The sequence below is a fragment of the Pelecanus crispus genome, chromosome 11, assembly GCF_030463565.1.
Source record: "Pelecanus crispus isolate bPelCri1 chromosome 11, bPelCri1.pri, whole genome shotgun sequence".
Classification (NCBI taxonomy): domain Eukaryota; kingdom Metazoa; phylum Chordata; class Aves; order Pelecaniformes; family Pelecanidae; genus Pelecanus; species Pelecanus crispus.
Genome location: NC_134653.1, coordinates 28,182,485 through 28,195,878, shown reverse-complemented (window position 1 = coordinate 28,195,878; position 13,394 = coordinate 28,182,485). Strand labels below are relative to the sequence as shown.

The window sequence follows — 13,394 nt, the reverse complement described above, 5'->3', positions numbered from 1 at the left end:
AAATATTGACTTCTTTTGTCATTTAAGGGAATAGAGTTGACTGAGTATTCAGAGGAAACTGCTTCTTGTGAGGCAGGAACATTTTCATTAGTTTCTTAAAGTAAAGAACCTAAAGATGTCTTGGGACAGCAGTGGAAAGGGAGGGAGGAAAGTCCAACTTTTTCTCATAATAGGGATCTCTGGTCTGGACAAAACTCTTTATATAGGTAGGTTTCTTCTGTGAAGCCAAAGCGGGGGGTGGTAGGGGGGAAGCATTCTCCTTAGAAGGACCTTTCTTTGCGCTTTGGAAAGATGACTGCACTGCCATCTGCTGACAGAGTGTTTACAACCAGGGAGGGATAAACTATAGAAAAATCATGATACCTGTTTTTATCGTAAGTTTTATTTAATTTGATGCACTATATAAATTTAAGCTTTCTCAATACCATATATTCTTTTGTTTGGAAGCTTTCTATTTAATAAAGGGATACCTATATGAAATAAAGTACATAACAGTACATAGTGGTATTCAGTAGCTTCTGAAAAACTACTTAAGCTTCATTGACTTGTAGTGAGGTAGACTCTGAATTCCTGGTGTCTGTTTGAAAAGTGATTTAGGGTCCTATAGCTTGGAACTTTTAATCCATTATTGGGAGATGTGGAAGGTAAGCCCTCAAAAAAATGATAGCAGACTAGTTACATTTAAAAAAAAAAAAAAACAACCCAAAACATCATACCTAACAGTGTTTGAAAGGACCATCACGTGAGAAGACTGTGTAGTATGCGAACTGCAAGAGCTGTTAAAATCAATGTTTAAGCACTCAGATTTGGGAAGTAGGCGTCTGAAAACATAGAAAATAGGCTAATTTTTATAATTGCTGTGTCTTGGTCTCCTATTAATCCCATTAAAACTTTGCATACCAGCAGATTTAATGGTGAAGCAAGACACTGGTTAGAAACAGCACTTTAAAAGTTATAAAATGCCCTGTACACCTCTTGCACTGTTTGGAACCCATCATAATACTGTCTCTTAATGATTATGCGAGTTGAAAGGACCAATAGTCCATACCACCACTGCAGCAGCAGAAGCAGCATTGCAGCCTTGTTCTCTGCATAGCACTGCTCTGCACTCGGAATGAGACGTGGGGGAGCGGCTTTGCAGTGCCCTGCACAGGATAGATGCACACACATCTTTGGAAGCACTAGTAGGGGCTTGGAGTGCCAGGTACAAGATGGGTATGGGTTCTTGCTCCACTAGTAGCAAGAGTGGACAAACTCAGTGTTGTTTGAAGGGGCGCATTACTACTGGCAGGCAAACCCCATGGGACTCTGGAAAGCAGCACTTGTAGAGATATGAGAACATCACTCCTACTGGTGCAGAATGACAAAATTATCCAGTACTTTGAAACCAGCAGCCTCTTCTGTCTGAGTCACCCCTTCCCTCCCCACTGTTTGCCTTCCCCCGGAGGAATGTTGCTAATGGAAGCTAAAGCTAGAGGACAGTAGCCTTGTAGCAGAGTTGGTATGCATGAAATGAGTGGCATTACAGAGCCTTTCTAAAGCTTTGCATACCCACAGGCTCCTTATACCAATGCATCTTGTTCTAGGCTCTTCAGAAGTATTTTTACCCCCTGACCCTATCTTTGGTACGGCTATGTCTGAAAATGAAAACATTCTTTGTGCCCAGCTTCAGTGTTTCCATTTTCCTACCCTTCGGCACCATGGTTTACACAGCTGGTATGCTGAAAACTGCTATGAGAAATCTTCATTCCTCTGCAAAAGGAGTAAGTTGATCTTAGTTCAGTGTTAACTGTATTGCATGTTTAAATATGCATATAACAAATATGGGGAAATTGATTAGTTATCCTTTCTACCTTTTGCCCACTGAATTAAAAAAAAGGGGGCGAGTTAAATTTTTTCTTGGTTTAAATAAATAAGAGTTTCATAATGTGTGGTCGTCAGCCACAGTACAGATTTTCACTAAAAAATTATTGTTAAGCAGCTATATCAGCCCCAAAATGAAATAAAAAAGAAAAAAAGAAGTTTTAAAAAAAGCATGCCTTATTAGCGAATATCACTCTTAAATTATTAACTTGCCATGAAAATGAGGAAACACTTATTTCCGGTTTATTTTGAATATAGCAAATTCTATTAAATTCTTCCCAGCTAATTATTAGAAGTAGTGGGGGGGGGGGGGGGAAAGCAAGTGGAGCTACTGACTTAAAGTGAAAAAAATGGCTTTCATTCTGTATCTCACATTTCTTTACTCCAAAAGGCTTTATGCCAACAGAGGTATTTTCAGTATTTTCAGATAATATTTAAGATACCTGATATAGGTGGTGCTTCTTTGCAAGAAGGAGAAAAGTTGTTGAACTTCTACTGCTGTTCTTGAAGTTTTTCTAGTTTGCTTTTTCTTTAAAGCAGGAAAAAGACTTGCAGAACGGCAAGGGAGGAAAATTCAGCCCTCCTCTGCCTGCTTTTGCACCTGAAATATTGAAAATTAGGAAGACAGGATATTGCCTTGTCTACCTTGAGATGTAATAAAATATTGGAATCTGATATTGAAAGACATGTGTTTAATCAAAATGATGATCAAAAGATTACCTTTTTGGTCATCTTTTCAGGATGATGTTGTAAGGAAGGCGATAGCTCTGCCGAAACGTTAACCAGAGGGTGAGGGTATCAGATGTATGAGTTGAGCAGAAGAATGCTGTGTCCAATTTTGGGCCTCACAGTGCAAGAAAAATGTTGACAAGACCTGGACAAATTGAGGCGAGTTCAGTGGGGGCCAGCAAGATGGTGATGTGGGCTGAAGCGCCTGTCCTTTGAGGTGAGGCAGTGGGAATGGGGCTCCTTCAGCCTGGAGAAGGGAAAGCTTCCAGGGGACCTGATAGCAGCCTGCCAGTACTTACAAGAAGGTTATCAAGAAGATGGAGCCCCAGGCTCTTTACAGTGGTGTGTGGCAGGAGTCAAAGGGCATTAAGTTGAAACGAGATATGAATTGATGCCAGGGAAAACTTTAATTGTGATGGTAGTCAAGAGTGGAACAGGTGCCCAGGGAGGTTGTGCAGCCTCTGTCCTCAGAGGTTTTTGTGACCAGATTAGATAAAACCCTGAGCAACCTGTTGGGACATCATAGCTGACCCTGCGTTGAGCAGGAGATTGAGCTAGAGACCTCCTCAGGTTTCTTCCAGTCTGAACTTTCCTGTGGACCCTCCCAGCTGACCTGTGCGTAGGGTGGAGGGGGCAGGCCACCCTCCCTGAGCAGTTGCTTCAGCTGGCAGGTCCCAGCGCTGTCTCTGTTCCCTCTCTCTGGTTTTGGTACCTGCCTTTAGGTCAGAGAGAGGAAAGGACAGTGGACAGAACGCACTTAAGCTTCCTCTGCTGGGTGGGGATCAAGATGCAGCTAGGGCAGTGGAAGTACTATTGCCTGGCTTCCTTTTTTAGGCCTGGCCTGTTAAGAGTGTCCTTCAGGTTTGGTCCAGAGAAGATCCAGCTTTTCCTAAGTACCAGGAGAGAGAGAGGGAGCTGCAGTAAGCGTTGACAATGAAGCTTAAACTTCTCAGACCACTTGCTTTCCTGTGTCTTGGAGAAGATGCCTGAAAGTGTGTCAATTCCATTAAATACTTAAAACTCAATTTGTCAATTCTGAGCAGTAAATCATCCCTGCGTGCCTCCAGACTATCCATTACCTTCCCCGCTCCTTGGAGATCCCTTTTCAAAGTTGCTTTAATGTGGCTTTTAACTGGTGGTCTGCTTATGTTTACAAATCACTTAATGTAACAGAATAAACTGGACTCCTGCCTGGCAGGCTCACAGACACTTGGATATTGATGTGCGTTTCTGTTCTAGGCCAGACTTGCGTTGATATCAAAGACAACATTGTTGATGAAGGCTACTATTTCACTCCAAAAGGGAATGATCCCTGTTTGAGCTGCACATGTCACAACGGTGAACCTGAAATGTGCGTGGCTGCTTTGTGTGAACGGCCCCAGGGGTGTCAGCAGTATCGCAAGGACCCTAAGGAGTGCTGCAAATTTACATGTTTAGACCCAGGTAAGAGTTGACTGCTACAGTTTGTCAAGAAAAATCAGTTCAGTGCTCAACTTGGTTATCTTTGGGTATAACTTTGTTTGAAATGATGCATCCTTTCAGTGCCTCAGCATTGCTGGGTACAAACCCCCTGGTGGGGAAAGATCTTAAATCACAGGAAATTAAACACTTGAGTCTGTGGCTAGAAATAATTAGTCATCCTTGATGCTACTTGTATAGGGGAAGCAGTAGCTTATTTTCTGTATGGAGGTTGATACTACTGTAGATTTTTCTTAGGGCATCTTGCATGGTTCCTTTGTCATGTTTAGTTGTCATGAAAAGACAAGACTTTTCTCTTGAGCACTAATTAAGCATCTTTTTCTGGACATGAGCATTTATGTGTGTGGAAGTTTGCAGGGATCATGTGGGAAGCAAAGTTTATAAATAGAGTTTCAATAATAATTGGGACATGCAACCTTGCTTACTGGATTTGTCATCTTAGTGTGGCTTCTTGTTTCGGATCAGTAAAGTCTTCTGTTGATTCTGAACTGTTTGTCAGTCACCATTTGGGGATGTAGATTTTTTTTTGGAGGGGGGTATTTTTCTGTAAAGAGACTTGCAAAAAGAAATGTATCTTTCCTGGAATTTACTGTGAGGGTGGGCAAATACTGGAGCAGATTGCTTGTGGAGTCTCCATCTGTGGGGATATTCAATGCCTGATTGGACTCTGTCCTAGGCAACCTGCTCTGGCTGACGCTGCTTGAGCAGGGGTTGGGCTAGATGATCTCAGGATGTTCCTTCCATCCTCAACCATTCTCTGATACTGTTATTTCTGGTATTTTTTAAAAAAAGAACCTAATCTTATCTGTGCGTGCACTAAGAAACTATTGTTCTGAACTCCTATGGAAAACATGGAAGGTCAACTCTTCCCATCAGAGGCTTCTATTTCAGTCTGTTACAAAAAAGGGTGCTTATTGGCTTCCAAATTAGCAGTCTTTCCTACTTGTCTTAACTACAGAAGTTAATCATTGAAGGCTACTGGCTCCTCCTTACTGTCATTCACATTCGTTCTGAGGGTTAAGCTTAACAGATGTTCGTACCTAGTGTTGCCGGTTGGTTGGTGAAAGAGTGGGGAAAAAGCAGGAGTCTTCTCCCACTCTTATCAGCAGAGTTAAGATTTTTGTCTTCACTTTTTTTTGTCTTCAGGAACAGTGTCAGCAAAGCAGCATCCAGCAGGCGGATAAGATGACCTGGGATAACCTCGTGCCTTATTCTTTAATCCTTGCTTATTGCCGTGGGTCTTAACTATTTCATGAATGCTGATTTGAAGAGTGTATTTTACCACATCCTTTCCGATCCTTAAGCTCTTCTTTCTGTACTGATGCTAAATAAGACTGTTTCATTATACTCTTGCCTGAAGTGTTCTGGTTTTTTTAGTAACTTAGTTTTTCAGAGAAGAATCATCAAGCAGCTGTCAAACTTCCTTCATAATGAAGTTACTTCAGCTAGTGATAAACACTGAAATTTTTAAATGAAGCATTTCAGTTTTCCTTCTGGGTGTTGATAAATGACTATTCCAGATGACAAAATTAATGAATTACTTTCTTTAATCAGCACGTATTTATCTTTGTCCAATTCTCACATATCTCTTCCCTAAGCTCTGTTGCAAAGGAAAGAAAACAGTTTACTAATCAACAGTAAGTAAATTAATCACCCAAGGAGAGACTGGGGGGAGATAAATCCTGCTGTTGGGTTGGCAGGTAATCAGCTCTCACAGTGTGAGTGGGTGAGCAATGATTACAAGTGGATAACGAATATTACTCAAGGACTTGGTAGTAGGGGAATTTTTCAGTGGTAGGAGTAAGCTGAGCAGTCACAGCTACACTCTCTTGAAAGATGCTTCTCCTCATTTAGTTGAAGATAAATAGCAGAGGAAAATCTGATGCTGAAACCACGGTAGTCTGTCTATTGCTGCTCCATGGATGTGGCAGAAAATAATTTTTCTGTGTGGCTCTTGTTTAGACAGACCTGCAACTCTTACTTGTGAAAAGATAATAAAAGAAATAAAATACTTTGAAAGAGCTGATGGTGCAGAAGCTTTTCTAATGACTAAACTGGTGCAGTTACAGGGTATTACTACTATATTGAGTGTAAAATAGCCTTTCTGAAATAATCTATTTGTATTTATGTGCGTTGGAAATCTCTGTGATGACTTATCTCGTTCTGTACAAGCTGGGTCTTTGTCTTTTTTTTTTTTTTTTTTTTTTTTAAAATCTAGGACTTCACTTGACAATAGTTTATCCAGCCAAACAGGTTGAATGTTATGAGCTCTCACAGGCTGGGAGCAGTGTGGTAGAGGCCCAAGACACCCCAGAAGGCCCAAGAAGTACAGTTGTAGCTGGCCTAAAGAGAATACGTGGAAGTCAGGCTTTCTGCCTACAAGATTGCTTCATGCTTGCCTCTGTGTATGTTTTACTTAAGTCACTTTATTTAAGGCAGTTATTAGCACTGATTTATGATGTTCATGAGGTCAGCATTGCCGTAAAATGGAGGATGAACAACGGCAGGTCTGTGGTGTTCAGGAGGGTGTATTGGTTGGTAGGTGTGTGACTGCATTGGTTTAAGCTCTGGCAGTAAGGGTTGCTAAAAGGTTTGACAGCACAGAGGCTTTTGTACTGCACAGCCAGATTTGAGAGGCTGTGTAATGTTCGAGCTCTACACATAGTGCACTATTAAATGAATTTCTTGTTGCCAAGATATATAATATAATATACATAATAAATACTAGCCTGTTAGCCACGTACTTTAACGATGTATAAATTAGGTGGATTTTTCTGTTACTAGCATTTGTAGCAAGTCAGTACTTACAACTTTTGTGAGGCTTTTAGCTTTCTTTTGTAAGGAATCTTTGATACAGCTTTAGCTGCTGTTAGTGAAAGGAAAAGTATTGAGAGAGCTCTTGCAGCTGTGGTGGGTGCGGGAGAGGAGAGGTGGCCAGGATCTGGCTGGTTGCTCTAGGAAGTGCGGTGGCTGGGGAGAAGGGTTTGTACCTGGTAGTGCTTGTGTCCTGTAGCAGTAGGTGATCAGGTTGTGCAGCCCCTTCATCTGTTTCTTATCCACACCTAACCTGGGTGCATTTCTCATTCAGAGCTCTTTAATGGGAAATTGGTGCAAAGAATACAGCACAGTCATTTTTCTTTGTGTAGAGTATCTGTATGTGCACATGCTACTTAAGCACAGCGAAGTGTGATTAGTTGAATTGTGAAAAATTAATACCTCTCATGTCTGGCACTGGTAGAACAGTGATAATGTGCCCACAACAGCCTTCCAAGTGTGGATCTGGTTAGCAATGGTATAGAGCTCTCAAAGTCCTAAGCTCCTCAGTGTGTTTCATGTTCTGCCAGTTGCTTGCTATGTTATTCTAGGAGAAGATTTAACTCCTGTTTACCTTAATCTCTTCAGTTCCTGAAAGATGATCATCACGTTGATTCACCTTTTTAAGGTGTTTTTAGCTCCTATCACTTAGTGGTACTGACCAGTGTACCAATGACACATGGAATTTAGATGACTGCATCTTGGTGATAATGACCCTGTTTAGAGATTTTGTTGTCGGAAATGTAAAAGTTAAGATGTCAGAAATCATGTAGAAGTAGTGTGTAGATATGCCAGTTCTCAGGCCTTTCCCATTGCTTACAGGCCTGCTGTTCTCTTTAGTATATCGTCATCAGCCATGCCAGGGGGATAAGTGGATGTGCAAAATGTCATTAACCTTTCCTTTTTCCCGTTTTCAGAGACCTGAAGCCACCAACATTTTGTCCCTTTTGCTGATTAAGACATTTTTAGAAACGTTTAGATCTTCTTGCAATAAATAGATAAATCGTCTGATGTTAGTAATTTTCTTACATTTTTGAAATATGGAGAAGTGTTAAACCAGGCTAATGAATCTCCACTCAGCATTTATCTCTCCATTACTGACAGAAGAACATGAAGAAAAATGAGTCTTGAACAAAAGTAACAGGCTTCTTTTATATGTTTTGTGTAACAGATGGCAACAGTTTGTTTGACTCAATGGCTGGTGGAATGCGTCTGATCGTTAGCTGCATTTCCTCCTTCCTCATCCTCTCTCTGCTGCTTTTCATGGTCCACCGGCTACGCCAGAGGCGGAGAGAGCGCATAGAGTCTTTGATTGGAGCAAATTGTAAGTAGTCTGTACCTGTAAAGAGTCTTTATCTAAGTAGTGTATATGCTTCAGAATAAAGAGAGCAGAAGAAATACACATTTGTGGAAAACATCAGTGGAATTCTGGTTAGAGATTCTAAGTCAGTACCACACCCAAGTGTAGCTCCGCGCTGGATGGCTGAACCAGTCATGATTTGTACAAGTTTTGGTTCTCTGAACCACTCCACATTCAAAGAAAAACTTTGATATCAGCACTTATCTTGTGCCTTGTGCTTATTATTGACAGATTGATGTACCTAAAGGTGAGAAATCTCATGGTCTTGCTTGACTGTGCCTCTGTGTGTGTGTCTTGGTAGGTTCTTCAAACTTGAACTTTTTTAGCCGATAATGGAAAAATACTTTCTGTTTGTATGTGGTCCAAATCTGAAATATCTCCTATGTGTGAACGAACTCCTTTGTTTGAAGAGGTTAGGTTCAAATTTAGATGTGATGCAGGACAAACAGGCTGGGAGCAGGTGGGCCTAGGTATCGTGTAACTGCAGGGAGTTGACTTGTATAGGTTATGTAGACTTTTTTAGGTCTTCAGGAGACATGAGTTCCTTGGGTGTGAAAAATGGAAAAAGGTGTTGAAATCTGCCTTACATTGAAGAAGAAAGCATGGGATAAGGCCACTTACTTCTTTTTCTTCTCTTGAAATAGTGCATCATTTTAACTTGGGTCGCAGGATGCCTGGTTTTGATTATGGTCCCGATGGTTTTGGAACTGGCCTTACTCCACTGCACCTTTCAGATGATGGGGAAGGTGGGGCATTTCACTTCCATGATCCGCCTCCACCCTATACCGCTTACAAGTATCCAGATATTCAACATCCGGATGACCCGCCTCCTCCTTATGAGGCTTCTGTCAATCCAGACAGCATCCTTTGTTCCACTCCAGGTATGCAGGCATTCACTTCTCTTCTTCTTCTTTTTCATTTTGGCTAGAGGGTAGATTTTTTTTTTTTAAGTATAATCATGTGTTTTAGTGATTGTGATGGGAAAATATATTTCTTGATAAAATCTCCTATTTCTGTGATGGAAAAGTCTTTTGTTAAAATGTATCATTAAGCTTGGTTTTTCTCAAAGATTCTTTGGATCACCTGAATTACAAGTCAAATCCATGCTGCAAGCATTTTAAGTCTTAGACCTTACCTATTTTCAAGCATTACCTTGGATGGATTACCTGGTTATCGAGTTTCCACTGTGCTGGTACTTTTTCTGGTCTTTTGGAGATAGGTCTATAGAGACTGGTGTTAAAAAGTAGAACAAATGTCAAGTACGAGAGATTTTCGAGTAACATATATCCAGTGTCTTCTCTCCTCCCCGCTTCCCCCACCCACACCCCCCAAAAATTGACCAAAAATATCACTTTCTAATGATTCACCCAGTCCTCTTCAGTTTTGCAGCTGTGATATTTACATACTGTAGAAATCATTCCAATTCGGGATTTTATAGCAGCATATCTCACAAGATAAGTGAGCCTGATTAGTGCAAGTATCTTATTTATATATCGAAGTTTTATTTTTGCTACATAATTTTCTTCTTTTGCAGTGTCATCTCTTTGTGCATTAATGCAAAACCAGGAAAAACTCAGAGCTTCCAGAAATACAGACAGTGAATCTATTTGGGAATGTAAAATGATATACTTCACATTCTGATTCTGCTTATTTTTTTGTCCTTTGCAGATGGAGTTCTTTCTCAGACTGTGCAAAGCAGTCCTCCATCACTAGGAAACTGTGATGTATCCCCCCAGCTTACAGAGGGATCGCTTCCTCCCTCAGTTGGTCCTTCTCCAGTGGAACTGGAAGACTCTGCTGACAGCAGCACCTTTCTTGTCCCTCCTGACACACCGCTAAATGAAAACACTCCGGCAGAAACTCTTACGGGCAGCCGTCACAGCCACTGTTCTCTCAATACCATTGTATAAAGGAGTAGAAAGCCGGCTGTTGGTCAGAAATAGTTTTAGCAACTGTTTGCACAGACAAACAAATCGGTGGTTTGAACTTCAGAAGGAATCTCCACTTTGTTTTTTGAACACTGCTTTTATGTTCTAGATTAGGATTGTGCCTCTCGTTTCTTGGCTGTTGTTATTCATTCACTAATCGATTTGTCCTGTAAATATGGATTGTATAACTGCTCTTTTTTTCCATGGCTATGGAGAAGAGTGCAGAGAATTCCTTTGACTTCTAAGGAGGTGAAAAGTATGGGTAGGTTTTTTTTTTTCCTTAACTTGAGAGGAAACAAAATCTACATCAGAAAAAAGCTGCTTGGATTTGGCTGGATACCACTGGATCCAGGGAACAGACGATGGAAAAGGAGGGTGGGGGCAGTCACCATTCAATCAATTGCTTTCTCTCTTGCTTCAGTGCTACGCTTGAAAAAGGCAGAGAAGATGGAACTGCAGGGGAAAGGGCTGGGGGCCTGTTTTACAGAGCGGGAACACTGAGGAGCTAAAACACCTGCCACCTAGTAGGAGTTACACAGTATAAAACATTTGCATGTTTTGATCTGCCTTGCCGTTTCAGAACACTGTAGGGACTGGAGGATGAATGATCTACGCAATATGTGACAAGTGGGTACTAAGAAAACTAGGATTTGCAATTACAATTATTTGTTGTTTGGTAGCTGCAAAATCTCATATTGTCGGGTAAACTTCTGGCCCGTAAAGAAAACTGGGTCTATGTAATGCTTGTGTCCCTTTGGTAGAATCCTCATATGAGTTAGGTAGTACTTTAGGGAAGAGACGGGAAGCAATTAACTTTGATGCAGTCTGACTTCACTGTATAAAGCCCCTGTTTGTTATAATCCCATAAGGAAGATTGAGGTATTTTTCTTTGTAGTTTAACTCCGTTACAGTGAACAGTTGCACAAGACTGGCCTGGATAAAGATCATTGTTCTTGCTTTTCTTATTGCATGCTATATTTAGCATGTAAGTGTGTTCCCTCCCCTCCATTTCACTTCTTTACAGTTCTACAAATACCATTTAAAAACGCTGATCAACATGCACTATATGTGATGTTTAATTCTAATTGGACACTTGTTCCTTATCAGAGTCTCATGAATTGCCAACCCTATTCTAGGGATTTCCCCCATGCCCCCCAAACCATTTATCCAGGTCCCACGAGGGGTTGTAATGAGGTTAGTGTACTTAAATCAGTAAAGCAGTTTGCTTCAGTCTGATATGTCATCTTAAATTTCCCCCTCAGATTGAACTCTTAAGTTAATTTATAGATGGCAAAAAGATGCATTCACTCCCTCACTAAACCCAAAGTCAAGCACTGTTGGTTTTGATAATGAATGCGAAATAATCTTTACAGGTGATTTTAAATTTAAGTTTGGATTTTGGTGTACAAATAATTTACCCTTTTCCCCCATCCTCCTCTTGCCTCTGCTTCTCCTTGACTTACTGTAGCAGTCAGCAGATGAGATGAATTATAAGGAATTTATAAAGAATGCCCCTTGTGAGTGTTCTCCTGTTACCTTATGAAGGGTACAAGCCTAGAGGGACAGGAAGAAAGCACTGCATGGGGGTGTGCATGTGATCTATTTTTCTAGTAATGGTGAGAAATCATACTTGTATGACAAATCCTAACCCACTGTTGTGGTTTCCCAGTGCAGCTGACTCTTTCCCCATTGAATATGCTGCTACTTTCTATTCTGTGTCCTGCCTATAGGCTTATACTGTACATGGGGATTGGTCTTGACAATTCAACTCCTTTTGCACAGAAAACTGTGAGTTCTGTTTCTGAGATCATATTTGGTGTCTTGATATTCAGACACTTGCTAACAATCTTGAATCCATCGGAGAGCATGAATCACAGTTCTGGGGTGCACTGCTGGCACACGAGTGGGAGGAAGCACTGTTAGGGAGCTTCTCCGCCTGGAGCCGTACCACCACCCGCGTGCTGCTCTTTGGTTTGGCTGGCTCTAACAGCAGTGGTATGAAACGAGAGGAGCAGTTCTCCACCCTGTGGGATCTCTTACCGTCTCCTTCTCTAAGTTCAAGTCCTGGTCTTATGAAGTGGGTGGATAGCAGTAGTCAGAACCATGCGTTATTGAGCATTTCTGAAGTATGACAATAAAGCGGGTTTTGTGCATTTTTGAGCACATTCATACGTTTTATACATTGTATGTACTGATTTTTCTTTAGTTTTATAGGTATGAATGCGTGTGTGTGTGTGTTTCTGGGTGGTGAGGTATATATATATATATATCTATACATACTGTAGATGGTAATCTTTGCGCTGCGTCCAGCTAGGTGAAGCTAAGCACTGGGATATAAACTAGGCTCTTAGGGTTAATACTTCTCTCAAGCTGGCTACACTCTGTTGTAGGACAGGCTGTGATAGTGTACACTTAAGTAGGATGCAAAGTCTATGGTACTACAATCTGTTCCTGAAAAATATTTTGTTAGCAGTGCAAAATAGAAAACTTCCAATTTCTTTTGAAGCCAGATGGAATATTTGTTCTTTGTAGTATCCTAGCGCAATAACAAAAGGCCTTTTGGCTTGGTTTAGTCTCTGAAGCTGTGTTTTGTGGCTGAGGTGAACAGATACCTTACCTCACACTTTTCCTAACACTGCAGGAATCTGTTCGATTCCTTTTTTTTTTTTTTTTTTTTTTTTATTTTACTTTTGGTTCTGTGCTGAACTTTATTTGAAAATAAGCTCTGTTACAACTAGCAACTTCATGGTAGCTCCTGGTTGTAGCTATTCCAAATGGAGGCTTCTTTGTAGAAGCCTTGGTGTGATATTTTCCCCATTGCTTCTGAGCCTTTCCCACTTGTATATTGGCATGGAGGCTGCTATTTTCTCTCTTTCCCCCTATCCTTCTTCATCTTAACTGTAAACAAGGGAAACTTTGCCTTGAATGGAGCAGCTCACTAAGTACAGCTCGTTTACCTCTCGGTGAGCTTCTGATTTGGCAGTCAAATTGTCATTTTTTTTCCCTTTTTAAATGTAGCTGTTTCACATTGAGTACTTTCTCTTGGAGTAAGAGCTTTTGTAGCAGAAAACGTCACAACTACTCAGACTTCTGGACCAACTGGGGAAGAGTAAGTTTTCTTGACAGTAGTTGACTCTTCAGCAAACCTTCCTTGCCCTTGGCAAGGTGACTGGTAAGCACTTTGTCCTGAGCGCCAGTTACAGAGAGTTGATGCTTGCCTG

General features: G+C 41.0%; 1 protein-coding gene across 3 annotated transcripts in view; it reads left to right on the top strand.

The window, feature by feature from the left end:
• The window catches only part of DGCR2 (DiGeorge syndrome critical region gene 2), a 48,867-nt gene extending 36,024 nt beyond the window's left edge, over positions 1-12,843 (top strand). For 2 of the 3 annotated variants that reach the window (XM_075718571.1, XM_075718572.1), the window contains exons 6-10: positions 1,587-1,763; positions 3,832-4,035; positions 8,057-8,209; positions 8,890-9,126; positions 9,914-12,843. In XM_075718571.1, the coding sequence (XP_075574686.1) occupies positions 1,587-1,763; positions 3,832-4,035; positions 8,057-8,209; positions 8,890-9,126; positions 9,914-10,155 (1,013 nt within the window). In that variant the 3' untranslated portion in view covers positions 10,156-12,843. The remainder of the gene's footprint in view (positions 1-1,586; positions 1,764-3,831; positions 4,036-8,056; positions 8,210-8,889; positions 9,127-9,913) is intronic. The other variant, XM_075718573.1, reaches the window with a different exon arrangement.
• Positions 12,844-13,394: the final 551 nt, after the last annotated feature.